General features: G+C 31.7%; 1 protein-coding gene across 1 annotated transcript in view; it reads right to left on the reverse strand.

The window, feature by feature from the left end:
• LOC124367532 (inactive dipeptidyl peptidase 10-like) overlaps positions 1–13,146 on the reverse strand; it is a 195,242-nt gene that overhangs the window by 22,138 nt on the left and 159,958 nt on the right. The window contains exons 2-3 of the mRNA XM_046824428.1: positions 5,379–5,453; positions 4,387–4,439 (exon numbers count right to left, since the gene is read on the reverse strand). Coding sequence (XP_046680384.1) covers positions 4,387–4,439; positions 5,379–5,453 — 128 coding nt within the window. The remainder of the gene's footprint in view (positions 1–4,386; positions 4,440–5,378; positions 5,454–13,146) is intronic.

A 13,146-nucleotide genomic window follows, 5' to 3' on the forward strand; every position in this document is an offset into this window, starting at 1 on the left:
AAACCTATAGCGATCACTTTTATGGATTAAAAATGATCCATTTCCCTCAAAAACTGATGTTTAGTTAAAACACCTAAAACATAAAATACATTTACGTAGCTGAAATGAATGATGGCTATATATATATATATATATATAACAATATAATGATGTGTACTTATCATATACCACATAACTTTGAACATTACATTGTAATGAGACAAGGACAACGATACCAATTAACCCAATTTTTTGGCCAATGTATTCTAAATATCAGCTATTTTGTACTTCGATGAAAATTCAAGATGCAAGGTCATTTGTATACTTATCACTTCAAATTAAAAATCTCAGAAGATCAACACAACTAAAAAACTTAATAACCAAAATTAAAGGAGTGCCATTTGCTTATAAAAATGGCTTTATATAAGAATGTAATGTCTGCCATTTTGGTCAGGTGGTTAGAAATAAAGTCTTTTAAAAATTTTTGTTCTCACCAGTAGAAGACTCATGATGAGGCCTTTAACTAAATAATTTCAAATAATATGTATTCCCTTATTTTTATCAAAGGTGAGTTGTATTTTATAACACTGACGTGGTTGTATTAATATAATAAATTGAGTCTTATACCATTGTTTATGAATAGCCTCCCCTTTCATAAGTTCAGTGAATGATTTTAACATATAAAAAGTGGTGGTATTATTATTTATCTATGAATTTAAATATTTTCACTAATCAATGTGCAAAAACGGCAAAACATTTTTGAATATATTCAAAATATTAAAGTAAGTAGTGACGACTAATTGCTGGAATTTTAGTAAATTCCAGTGCTTGATGAAGTATAGTACACGATAATACCCCTCTAAGTCGCGTCTCAGGCAACTATTTCCAGATACACCCAATAGAGCAACACTACCACTTAAGGTCCAGAGCGCCACCATATTGACAACTTCTAAAGGAAAGTTTCAAAAATTTCTAGCAACCTGAGTTACAATCTTCTTGATATGGAACATTTTTGACCAGAATCTCTGAATTATTTCCAGTTCTCAGTTTGTACAACATTATATTTAGTATTCAAGTTCATTTGTAATATTAGACCTCGTGTTTAAATATTTCTGAACTGCCCTGTACCTAGTAGAGGTCTTACCATTATGGATCTCACTAAACATTGAAAAAATATTCTCTCCTCCCATACTCTAATTATGATAGTTTTATATGAGGGTAAATTATTTTTCAACCTGTATTGAAAAGTAGCTGCGGAAACTTTAAAATGTTTTCGTTGTGACCTTTCAAATATTGTGACAGTAAACTTGAAAATGGAATAAAGCGTTAAAAGAGTACAAAGTCATAACCAGCGTAATGATATATCTTGTGACAGAGGAAGGCAGCGTGAGTGAGGGGTGAGGGCGTTTGTTAAAGACGAGGAGGAGGAGAAGAAGAAGTGCCATCTCCAGAGAGTATTAATGATCCCGTGCCGTCTCCAGTTCTAATGACCTGTCAATCTGTAGTGCGACTCAGCTGTCTTCTTCCACAAGTCACTTTCGGTTGAGTCTTGAGCAGCTGATTTTGACAAGTCTCCGTCTTAATATCTGTGGTTAAGCAAAAATTGGGAGCAGACTGAAGTACCGTAGTTAGTCGATTCGCTGCACGCTTCCTTTTAAAACCACTAGGCAAAAGATGCTCATTTTCATTCAACTACCCAATTCTTACTGTATAAAAAATAACAACCACTCGATTTTTAACTACTGTACAATTATTTCATGATTGTGAGACCATTCTGATCATTGCGTAGAAAATCTATATGATGTCATCTAGAAGTCTCTTGAAGAATAACAAGACATCATCACTATAAGTCATAAATCATCAATACAGAATAATAATTATTCTAGCCTAGTAAGTATGACGTTAAGGTATCGCAACTGAGATTATATATATATATATTTATTTTGCCTAATTTTTACTTATAGGTAATATTTTTAGCAATCGTTTGAAATCTTGTAGAAAGTTTGAGTTACAATGAATATGAAATATTAAACTGTCTAAGATAATTAGAAAAAAATTAAAAGAATTCAATAGTTTAGTACCTTCCTGAATAGCTTAAAACATGTAATCTGTCAAAGCTAATACTTTGCAACCTTCAATGAGTTTTGATAATGACATAAGTTTATTCTTATTATAAGCAACTTAAAAATTACAATGACTGATATAAAAAAACGTAAACAGTTTAATGTTAATGCGTTTACTTTAATTTTTGAATATCTAAATCTACAACAAAACACTATTAAATATGAAAGATAGAAAAAAATATTTAAAGATACAATTGATAGGACTGAATGAAAAATAGCCCAGTAAATGAATTCTTATGTTTAAGTATTAACCATATTCGTATTATCTTCAATCTATGAAAAACGAGTCCAACAAAAAATAATTGTACTACTAATTTGACAAATATATAGTTCTCATAATATTTTCTTATGAATGAATGTGATTATCTGATAATAAATTTCAGATATGTGAAAATCGCTTTATCAAAAATAGGGCATAGTTTGTAAAGACTAAATAATTTCTTTACCTTGTAAACAAATTGAACAAAGCAACACCCGAAATGTCTATGTAACCACCCTCTGAATGCTCACAACTAAGCGCAATTTATTGCGAAGGGAACTACCCTTTACCTGTTGTAATATATTGAAATGATTTACTCGAGCAGCGCCTCCCATTCAACAAGTGAGCCCTGGCTCATTGCCCGAGCAGACTCTACCTCCTGCATGGCCTGACTGTATGGGTGACGAAAGTGGGTTTGCTCTCCTAAAATATTTGTTGTCTGTGTTTGATACCATACGGTGCGTGACGAAGATCATATCATCTGGAGTCCCATTATATCTCAGGTATAAACTAGACTACTGCAAACTTTGATTTCATTTATGGAAGTAAATTTGATTTAATTATTTTTTACCACAATAGGCCTACGAATGAATTTTCGATAGTGAATTTCAAATACATAAGTAATTTAAATTATATATGTCTCTTTATAATGCTTAAAAAATAGATAGATGTAAAATTATAAAATGTTTTAAATACAGCCAAATAGTAAAATTATTTACCAAATACAATAGCATCATCAAATATAATATAATAATGGTAAATATTTTGTATTAATACAAAAATATAGCCATATGCTTATAAATAACATTATGTAAAAAGCTAACCTAAAATATTAAAAGCTATGATGTGAGTATAAGTGTAAGTAAAGGGAAAACCAAAATAAAATATTGAAATCACTGAATGTTATTCAAAGGCACACGGTGACATTCTTTGGTCTCTCAATTTAGAGTTAGTGGGAGTAAAAGTTAATCAGAAAGTGTCAAAGCTGGCTGTTTAACATGAAACAACTCGTGAGCTTTTGAAAAGTCAACTCGACACAGAAATATTCATTCATCGTGTTTAGAATGAGATGAATATCATGAATAGGATAGGAGTACTTGAGCTGAGCGCTTCTTTGAGACACTTTACAAATTAGTGGACCGACAAACATTCTGTCGCTTCATGTAGTCTACACCTTGGCTCCCGAATATGAACATTGTATGAGCAAACTCGACTTTGTACTTACCAACGTTCACGGTTGATTATAGCATTAATTAGCTACTATTTTAATGATGCCTGTTTGATTAAACAAGGCTTTTACATTAAAAGATCCATTTATGTTATTAAACTTCACCAGAGTGAAAGGGTAAGGTTACGGCTTCCTAACCGGGTCACGGGGTCTAGTCCCAATAAAACGCTACGCTCAATATTGGCAATTATTGAGCGCTATTACCAATGTTTGGTATTTGTAAAAACTGAGTAAAATAATTCCCTACGGTTCTTTGACCCTCTCCCCACAATTTGTAACGCCTAGATAATTTAGACATTTTCAAAATGCAATCCATATTTGTATCCATAATAAGGTGAAATGTCAGTGAAACATTGACATATTCTTGAATCTCATCCACACTTCACAGGATTGCGAATTAAGGATAACCAATCTTAATATTTAATGAAAAAGGATAATATGGAGTGAGTATACTTATAATTAAACATTTACATTAATTTTATTTTATTAATATGTTTACAACTTTTTCTAGTATCAGTCAGGCAAATTTCTTAAAAAATATTGTTTTATCTCACTAACACCTTTAAAAATCATGTAAAAATTGGCAAACGTCTCTATTAGTTATTGCTCACCAATTTCTCCTCAACAGTTTCTTTACTGAAGTTATTTATCACAATATAAATAATAGTTTTACTGCTCTTGTGGTGTAACTATTACTGATTTTGGAAAACGTGGTTAGAAGGTAAAATTTGATAATACACATAACAATAAACATCTGGAAGAATGGAAACAGAGCTACACAAAATACATGTACTTACTGAGTGGCCACTTCGTAGATGTGATATCTTGCTTCGAACGTGTTCGTGTAGATCTGAAAACGGAGCAAAGTACACATCACACACTATAGATCCAACCATAATCGGATAAAAGTTAAGACTCTAGTAGTAGAATTAACCTCTGTTTATTTGTAGTTCAATTGCTGTTTATATATACGCTTGGGACGAACACTGAAAAATCACTTAGTGTAATGACATCCTCCCAGTGGAACCTTGTCTGTTTTCTGTTACTTGTTTACATGCTTGTTACAAAGTGGGTCATATTACATATTGTTGAAATAAATCGTTTAAGTTTATTATCCAGAACTCGCTCTATTTCTTGTTATGCAATGTATACATCAGTTTTAAATCTTGTTTCTTTTTAACTTTTTCTGGAATGAATCTATTAGGCCGTATCTGGTAAATAATAAAGAATGCCATCTGCATCCATCATACATAAGTTGTCAGTTGAGACGAAAAGTTTATAGCGTAATCCACCAAGTTTTATTTTACACGTATACATCGAAACGGTTTTACAACAGTAATCATTACATTTATTACTAAACATAAAGTAACAGAATACAGAGGTCTCTCCGTTTAATACATTTGTATATATACAAGTTGGTTTACATTGCTTGGCATTTAAAAAGGAATTCGTCTATATAGTATGTGATACATAAATGCGAACCCCTTTTAAAAAAGGTTGATTAAGTATGGTGACTGACAAATTAATGCAAGACACGTGTAAGTACTATTTCAAACCAAAGTTTGGTCAGAATGAGTTAAAATAGATATCTTGTCTTTAAGCCCATGTTAATTAATTAATATATATATATATATATATATATATATATATATATATATATATATATATATATATAAAATACGATCGAATGGAGAACATGATCGGCAAGATGGATAAACATTTTCGAGAAAAAAGAAGAGCAATTTTGTTTTATTTCTACAGTTTCTTGTAAACAAATGATCAAACTCACTTTTTTGATGTCTGAAATGAGCAGTACAAACTTAAGATCACTGGACACTCTGAAGTGGGCAGCATTCAATTGTCTCTGGAACAAACCAACAATAACAGTAAATTTTCCACCAATCAATAAAATAAGGATTTAACAGCAGACTTCACGAACAAGAATTCCAGACTCGTAGAAAAAAAATAAGAGATTTAACGCGGCTTAAAGAACTAAAGCTGTCCTCCAAAAACCTAAACAAGTTAATACAAGAATTAAATCTATAAACATCTAGCCTAAGTTCGTCAGATTGGTACTCAGTCAGTTCGGTCTGTTTCTTCCCAAAATGATAGGCGATCAAATTTGATACAATGTCACAACTCCGTTATTTATGAACCTTGACGAAACAAAAATCGATTGGAATACATATAAAAATTTCAATTTTTTTCACAAACAATGTTTCTGTACTAGAACGGGTCATAAGAGATTGATAACATGTGAATTCCAGAACAGTTTTTTTTTCTCCAATTGGCGAAATAAACACTGGAACGAGTTCAAACTTGGTACAAAAATTGATCTTATAGTATTTCGGCTATAAGTTTATTGGTCAACTTGGAAGATAATTCCTTTAAAATGTGGTGGCCGCTATATTTTCTTAATTCGCAACTCCGTTATTTATTGTCCTAGATTATTTTACAATTGTTACTTTTCAATTTGCTCCAAGTGCAAAAATCAATAAAGTTAACCCTAATAATGCTCCTTATTTTTAGTGACTTAGGTTCTGTTGGTTAGAATGTTGTAATTGTAATTAATTATGTGAATCACAACAATTATGTCAACAATTTTATAAAGTTAATATTAACATACACGATATTATTACGTAAAATAGATTTTAAAATGGGTTCCGATCTTTTGGTAATATACTATTTAAGTATCGATTTTCAGATTTGTAGCATTTACTGAAAAGTTTTGTCTTTATAAAGTTATTTAAAAAGGAATTTATAAGGTATTGTTTGGCTGATATCCTTGTATAGTCTTCCGGTGTTTGTTTTTATTTAACCATTCATTTATACACAGTTTCAGTCAGAATATTATGCTTTTATATGCATTCAAGTATTGTTATGAGTTAAGATAAGAATAAAACTAGATTTCTATGTGCTTAAACTAACATAGCTTTCAATATCTATAACAGCAAACAGTACCATAGCTATAAGTAGACACGCAAAGAAGGCAATATTCATTATTTCATATTTTATTATTGTTTGAAAATAATTGAGTGGATACATAATTATAGATTGATTTGTATAATGTTATTAATGATTTATTTTCACATCATTATATTACCACCAGGTTACCATCTAGAAGCTAGTCTAGATTTACTTTAATAAAAAACAAGTAGGTATTACCAAGGAGAGGGCTTAGAATTGTAGAAGATAACAAGCTTAACCGGAAAGTAAGTGATTTCAACAGCAAACGCCAACCGATTCAAAATTGGAATTAGGTCCCTTGGGAAATATTTAGCATGCAAATTAGATTCTCTTCCACTTCTTTTAACTGTGATAGTCTTTGAGGGAATCCAAACCTAATATTTTAATATAATTTATAATACTTGATTAATGCTTAGAAAATGTTTCGTTAATGTTCGCAATTGAGAAGTTTCATTAAATTAAAAAAAATGTGAAATACATTATGTATTACGTTTTGCACTTATAGAAATTTAGTTTTACGTATGGCATTATTTATAGAATCATAATTAAGTTTTAGCGACATTGCCACTGAATTTTTAACTTTAAAAATCAAACTTGTGTAAATTCCTAGTAAATTCAACGTATTATAACTTCAGGGGAAAAAGTAGCAGTTTGTAAAGAGGGTAGCTACTTCTGAGTAATAGTTATTGAACCGAGTACACTTGCGAGAAAAGGTAATATCTAGTTTATGACTGCTTTTAGTTTATCTTGCTTCCAAGTAACCTATTTCACGTTCAGTACCAACAAGTTACATCATAATGTACTGTATTTTACTGTAATTTCCCAATAAATCTTGGTTATAATTTCCAAAGAAGTTTGGTCGCTAAACGAACTGTTTACTTCTTCTTAAAATCTCATTATTTTATTGTGTTTTTCTATTGCTGAAAACCGACCTAACAATTAATTACAAACCTCTAGAGTTTTAAAAGGGCTTGAAGTGTCGCCTGTGCGCATACCTTACTAAGTTTCAATTACAGAAATAAAATGGTCAGGTACTTTATAAAGATTTTTAGCTACAACAATGTTTATGACATAGTTAATTAATATTAATATAGCCTACTAGCTATAAATATCTCCAAAATATAGGAGAAAGTAGCTTATTATTTATTTAGTTCAAGCGTTTGTTTTTTTAGTCTTTCCTACTGGAAGAAACAATAAAACATACAAAGGAGTGCTACTGCACAGCTAATTCATGTTATTCTGCACATTTTATACTAGTTACAATATCTGGCCTGTACTATTAGGTAAGTTATATTGCAATCTGTGTATAGACACCGGAAAACCTACATAAGTTAACTGTGTTCGAGCACGTGACACATACTTGTAACATTTATGAACTTTTTGTGACTGTACAAACTCTCTGCTAGAAGTATATTACTGACTAACACTATAAAGAAGCTGACTGGGAGGGTCAATACAGTTATTATCGGCGTGTGTTGTAATCTTGAAAAATCCCGTGTTTTGAAACTGATATTTGCTCCGAATTTCTAAAGAATTGTAAAGCACAAGATTTAATTAACAACAAAGTCACAAATACTAATAATACAAAGTGAATATCACAACAATAATATAAAAGATTTTACATTTTTTGAAATTTTGAAACATTGCTTATACCATTAAATTATTGATATATTTTGGCCTCACTGTGGATAACAGCTATAACAGATATCCCACCAAATTTGCCAATAATACCCATACGTCTGTGCAGATGAGGTGAATTGAGGTGGGAGAATTGTCGTGATTGGCTGCTTAACCGATCATCACCAATATGACCAACAGTGTTCAATATGGCTTCTCTATCACAGGATGCTGGCTGAACCGCATCGACAACGCTATTCTTTGCTGTGGTTAGTTTCTTTCTTGATTATTTCTAAGTCTGTTTTATCTTTCTAAGAAATATGTGCAAGGGAAAGTTGACATAGGAAATTAGCAGTTCAAACTGTGCTCCGCTACTGTACTCACGTACACTGAGCCGACACTACGAGAACGTGGAAATTTGTACATTCCAGGCTTACACAATGGAATCATGACTTCATTGGTCTTAAAAAGTTCTTTAATTTTTGAGTGGGCTTGAATACAGTTTTGGAATTATGCCCCTTCAATATCCTCATTTATACATCAGCCATTCTTAGATGTAAAGTATTTGTAAAATTAGTAATTTCAGATGAAATTATTTGATTATTTTTAAACATTGTTTCAGTTTGTACTCACATACACTACTTATGAGGTTAATTAACTACAGACAAATTTTAATTAAATCTAAACGCAAGCAAGCACTCACGCACACACTCATTTTGTGAATATTGTCTGAAATTACCTGTGCTCTTATGATGTAAAAATACAAGAAATACTTTAATTTGATGAAACTCATATTGATGTTTAGTGGTAATATTGGATATACCTAGTTTCTTAAACGGAGATTTAATTGTATAAACCAATACTTATTACTAACCAACCCTTTGGGCGAGGTTTAAGACTTAGAGGGGTCGTAATAATTACGTATAAAAAATCCTATAAACTTGAAAAATAAATATTTGTACCTTTTGTACACGAAATGTAAACTTTTGAAGGATATTTGAGAGGGGTTATTAATCAGCAAGATGGATGTAGAGATATCCCAAGAGAACTGAGACAGAGCGTGTGTTTGCTAGGCTTATAAGTCTAGTAGGATATCACATTTATCACGGTTAACACATACTACTGTGTACAGATAGATCTCTCTCTTCCTCTCTTTATGAAACTACACTAATTAAACTATGACTGAAATAACCAGTCGAGTGTGTCTTCAACACTCGAACTTTGTTTGACTCTGTGAAAGTTACTAGGTAAAATATAATCAATTATTACTTCAAGATAGAGAGAAATAAACCAATCTGATTTGAAATTTCGTAGTTTAGTAAAATAAAAGTTATCTTCGCATTAAGATCATTACCTTTTAAATGTAAAGTGATCGTTAAATAACAACTATCTCATTTTAGAGCTTGTGAAATATACTGTCAAAAAGCCTCTAGATAAAATGTACAACATGGAAGAAGCTAAATATAAATACATTTACCTAAAAAACAAAATGATAGAATAGTGCCAGTTAAAAAAAAAACTTAAAAAAATATTACACAAATAACATTATTAGAAGAAATAACAAAAATACATTACCAGAAAAAACTTAAAAAAGTATAAATACAAACATTTATTGACAAAAATCATATTAGTATTAATAGATTACCTGTTTCCGTACTAACATAAAATGTTAGGCTAAAGATTTCTATGAGAGATCTCTCAGAGAGAATATTTTGTTTGCTGTGTTAGATTTTATGATGTTTCATATTTTATGTTGCTATAAGATAATGTTGAAGAGTATAAGTAGATTTCAATTAGAATTGTATATGTTAAATTAATGTAACTCCGTGGTTGAATTGTTGACTTTTAATAAATTGCGAAGTTTATCGATTGTCGACTCGTGAACACGTTCAGCTTGGCTGTAATGGTGGTGGGTTTTAAATTAACTTTATGTACCACAATTTGACTTCTAGGTAGGATACCGTGAAAATATGCACCAAATATGACTTGCAGTTCGGATATTTCAGTGGGGGATTTATCGATCGAGAAAATATTAGTGCACAGCTCAGCGCTGGTGGGATTCTGGTCACTCACTGAAAAATCCACTGGTTCAGCCTCGCTGTCAAGTAGCATTGCCTTAAGAGAAGTTTTATGAAGACTCTAATACCGATTTGGTTCATCAAGTATGGTGGCACTGATGTCTATCTATTCCAACAACGTTTCAACGTTCCTACGTTTTCACAGTTTTTAATTTCTTTTGCGTGTACTACAAAAGTGTTACATTATCTGCAAACTTTTGTTTTTCGTAATGATATTTGAATCTAGAGAATAATTTACTCTCTCGTAACAGCAAGAATTTCTGAAATCATGCAATAAGATACACTTTCTCATACGAGTCTATATCTGAGTAGGTTACTTCCCGTTGTTGGTTAAGTGAATCTGTTCATGGTAAAGTTTTTAAGGTGATGTAGGTTCAAGCCAAATTTGAAGAATGTCAGAAGAGTCCTGTAAATTGTACTCATCCCACACGTGCGCCCCTCCCCCCCCACCACAGACACGTGCAAGAGGCGCATCCGGATAGGAAGTAACGTTTTGCCGTCTTGCAGTCGTAGCGCTACTATTAACACTCCATACTTGCGCACTTGTTCACGCTCCACATAGCCGCTATTACGCAATTTTTGAAAATTATACAAGTATTAGACAGGTTAGGATGCGTACAAATTTCATTCCATCGTTATTTAATATCACTACGATGAAATAATCGGTCCAATTTTTCAGGAAAAATCCCCATACTGTCAGGTTGTTGTGACTGTACTAAGAATTATTTATAGTCATACTGCGTTGGATATTGATGTGTATAAATAGTGTTCGTACCTCCTCGTCATTGCTATGGATCACCCGAAGTATCGCGTTGTTACATTATAAATGAAGTCTTTTACATTATTTCCCATCGTCTGCTTGATTTTATGCAGTGTATACTACACTAGTAGGTACGCTAAATGATATCGTAATGTTGAAGATGTTTCGTTGCTATTCCAGACTATTTATTTAATAATTAAGATTATTAAAACATACTTCATTGTTAATTTCCAATGAATTAAAATGTTTCCATTTTAATTTCATTTGCATTTCGGAGGAAACAGGCTATATAATACACTAGTCTATTATATTGCATTTATAAAACCTCAACTTTTACTACGGACGACATGTCTTGGATGAGCTGTCGTTCGAGAATAGTTAACGGAGTCGAGGTGACAAAGTTTAATTACAAGTGGGTCCATAGCTTATAGGAAATTGGAGAACATAGTTCAAGAGTTGGGAACATAGAACTAACTTATAATAGGTGGTGACTCGTAGTTATAGTTAAACTTACGGTAGTTCCGTGATACAGTTCAGTTCGATCTAGATTTAAAACGGCAAGAGCTTAGTTAATTACAATGAAACTGCTAAATGCTCTTAGGTTTTGTTTTTAATTTCTTCTCAAACCATGAACGTCCTTATATGATGGATGTAAGGTAGCCAATTTCCTAAAAGACAAAATAGACTTAAATGTTTTTAATAAAAAAACTGTTTTGTTTAAAATCAATTTTGTCAAGTAATTTTTAACCATTGAATCGTTATACCTGTATTGCATTTAAACATTCAAAATTATAATTTCTTACAAATTGATAAATTGAACACGTTTTTTTACAAAGAAAGTGTTAACTGAACAGTATTGTCTATTAGGATACAAATATTTATATCAATCACATTCTTGTAACTTGCACTTAAAACCCCATCAACCGTAATTAATAACTTCATACAAAATTAAAACACATACAATAAATAGGTTTTAAAACTTCTTCAAATTAATTAAACTACCCATATTTAACAACTATAATCTGGCAAAGGTAAAGTTGAAATCGAGCTCAACACAACTTCACTTAATGATTAAATGGGTAAGTTATGTATTCTAGGGTCTTGGACAGCTTGGATTGCTGACCTTGTCCTGTCTCTATATTCTCGAAGTTGCCCTGTAGTGCCAACTTAAACGCGAGTTGGTGTGGGGTAGGGATGTCCACCAATACGGGACTAAAGGCAGGGATAACTTTCGAGTCAAACAGCACAGAACGGCAGCTTTCGAACTCTTGCCATCACAGGTTTGAGTCGGATTAATCAATAGGCTTCCTGAGGGCATCAAACAAATCAATGAAACAACAAATTCAGAACTCGGCTAAAACATTTTCTTATGTCAAAGGCATTTTACTCGACTGATAAGTTCATGATGGGCCGCTGGGATGGAAATGTTTAAAATGAACAGTAACCACGAAATCCCCTCTTCTGATACATAAAAGAATTGTACTGCATTGTATGTATTTACAAAGATCATTTATCTGATGTGGTTATGTATTTTATGAGTTTATTTCGCAGCGTAATTTAAGAAATTAAGTACACTTATATAGGATTTAAATTGTATTAAATATTTTACTATGTGTAATTTTAAGTTTGCATCGAAACTTGATCGTACTAAGAACAAATAAATAAAAATAAATTAATATTGACGAGTGATATTTGTATGTTTTCACGGAGAAAACTGTGGTGAACTTGTCAAAATTAATAATTAGTATCCCTGAATTTTGAAATGCAATAGATATTATTGTCAACTGCAATAAATATATTTGAATTTGAAGAAAAACATAAGATGAACGCATGGACGCTTTTATTACTATCTCTGCGTCAGCCGGCTGCAACGCTACCGAAGTCGAAGTTTAAACTGCAATGTTGTCTTAGCCGGTTTGTTTACCTGTGTTGGAATGCACTCTCAGCCTTTATGAAGGTCTATTGATGTTTTTATAACCAGTCAAAACTCTCTCAGATCTACACTTCCAAACAAAATAATCAACTGTTTAAACCAATTTAAATTATCATAAATTCAAAAGTATATCACTTTACATCGAATATAAATTCTCTTACAACACTGATGTAGCTGTTATTATGTAGCTCTCTTTGAATAG

Source organism: Homalodisca vitripennis, chromosome 1 (genome assembly GCF_021130785.1).
Source record: "Homalodisca vitripennis isolate AUS2020 chromosome 1, UT_GWSS_2.1, whole genome shotgun sequence".
Taxonomy (NCBI): Eukaryota; Metazoa; Arthropoda; class Insecta; order Hemiptera; family Cicadellidae; genus Homalodisca; species Homalodisca vitripennis.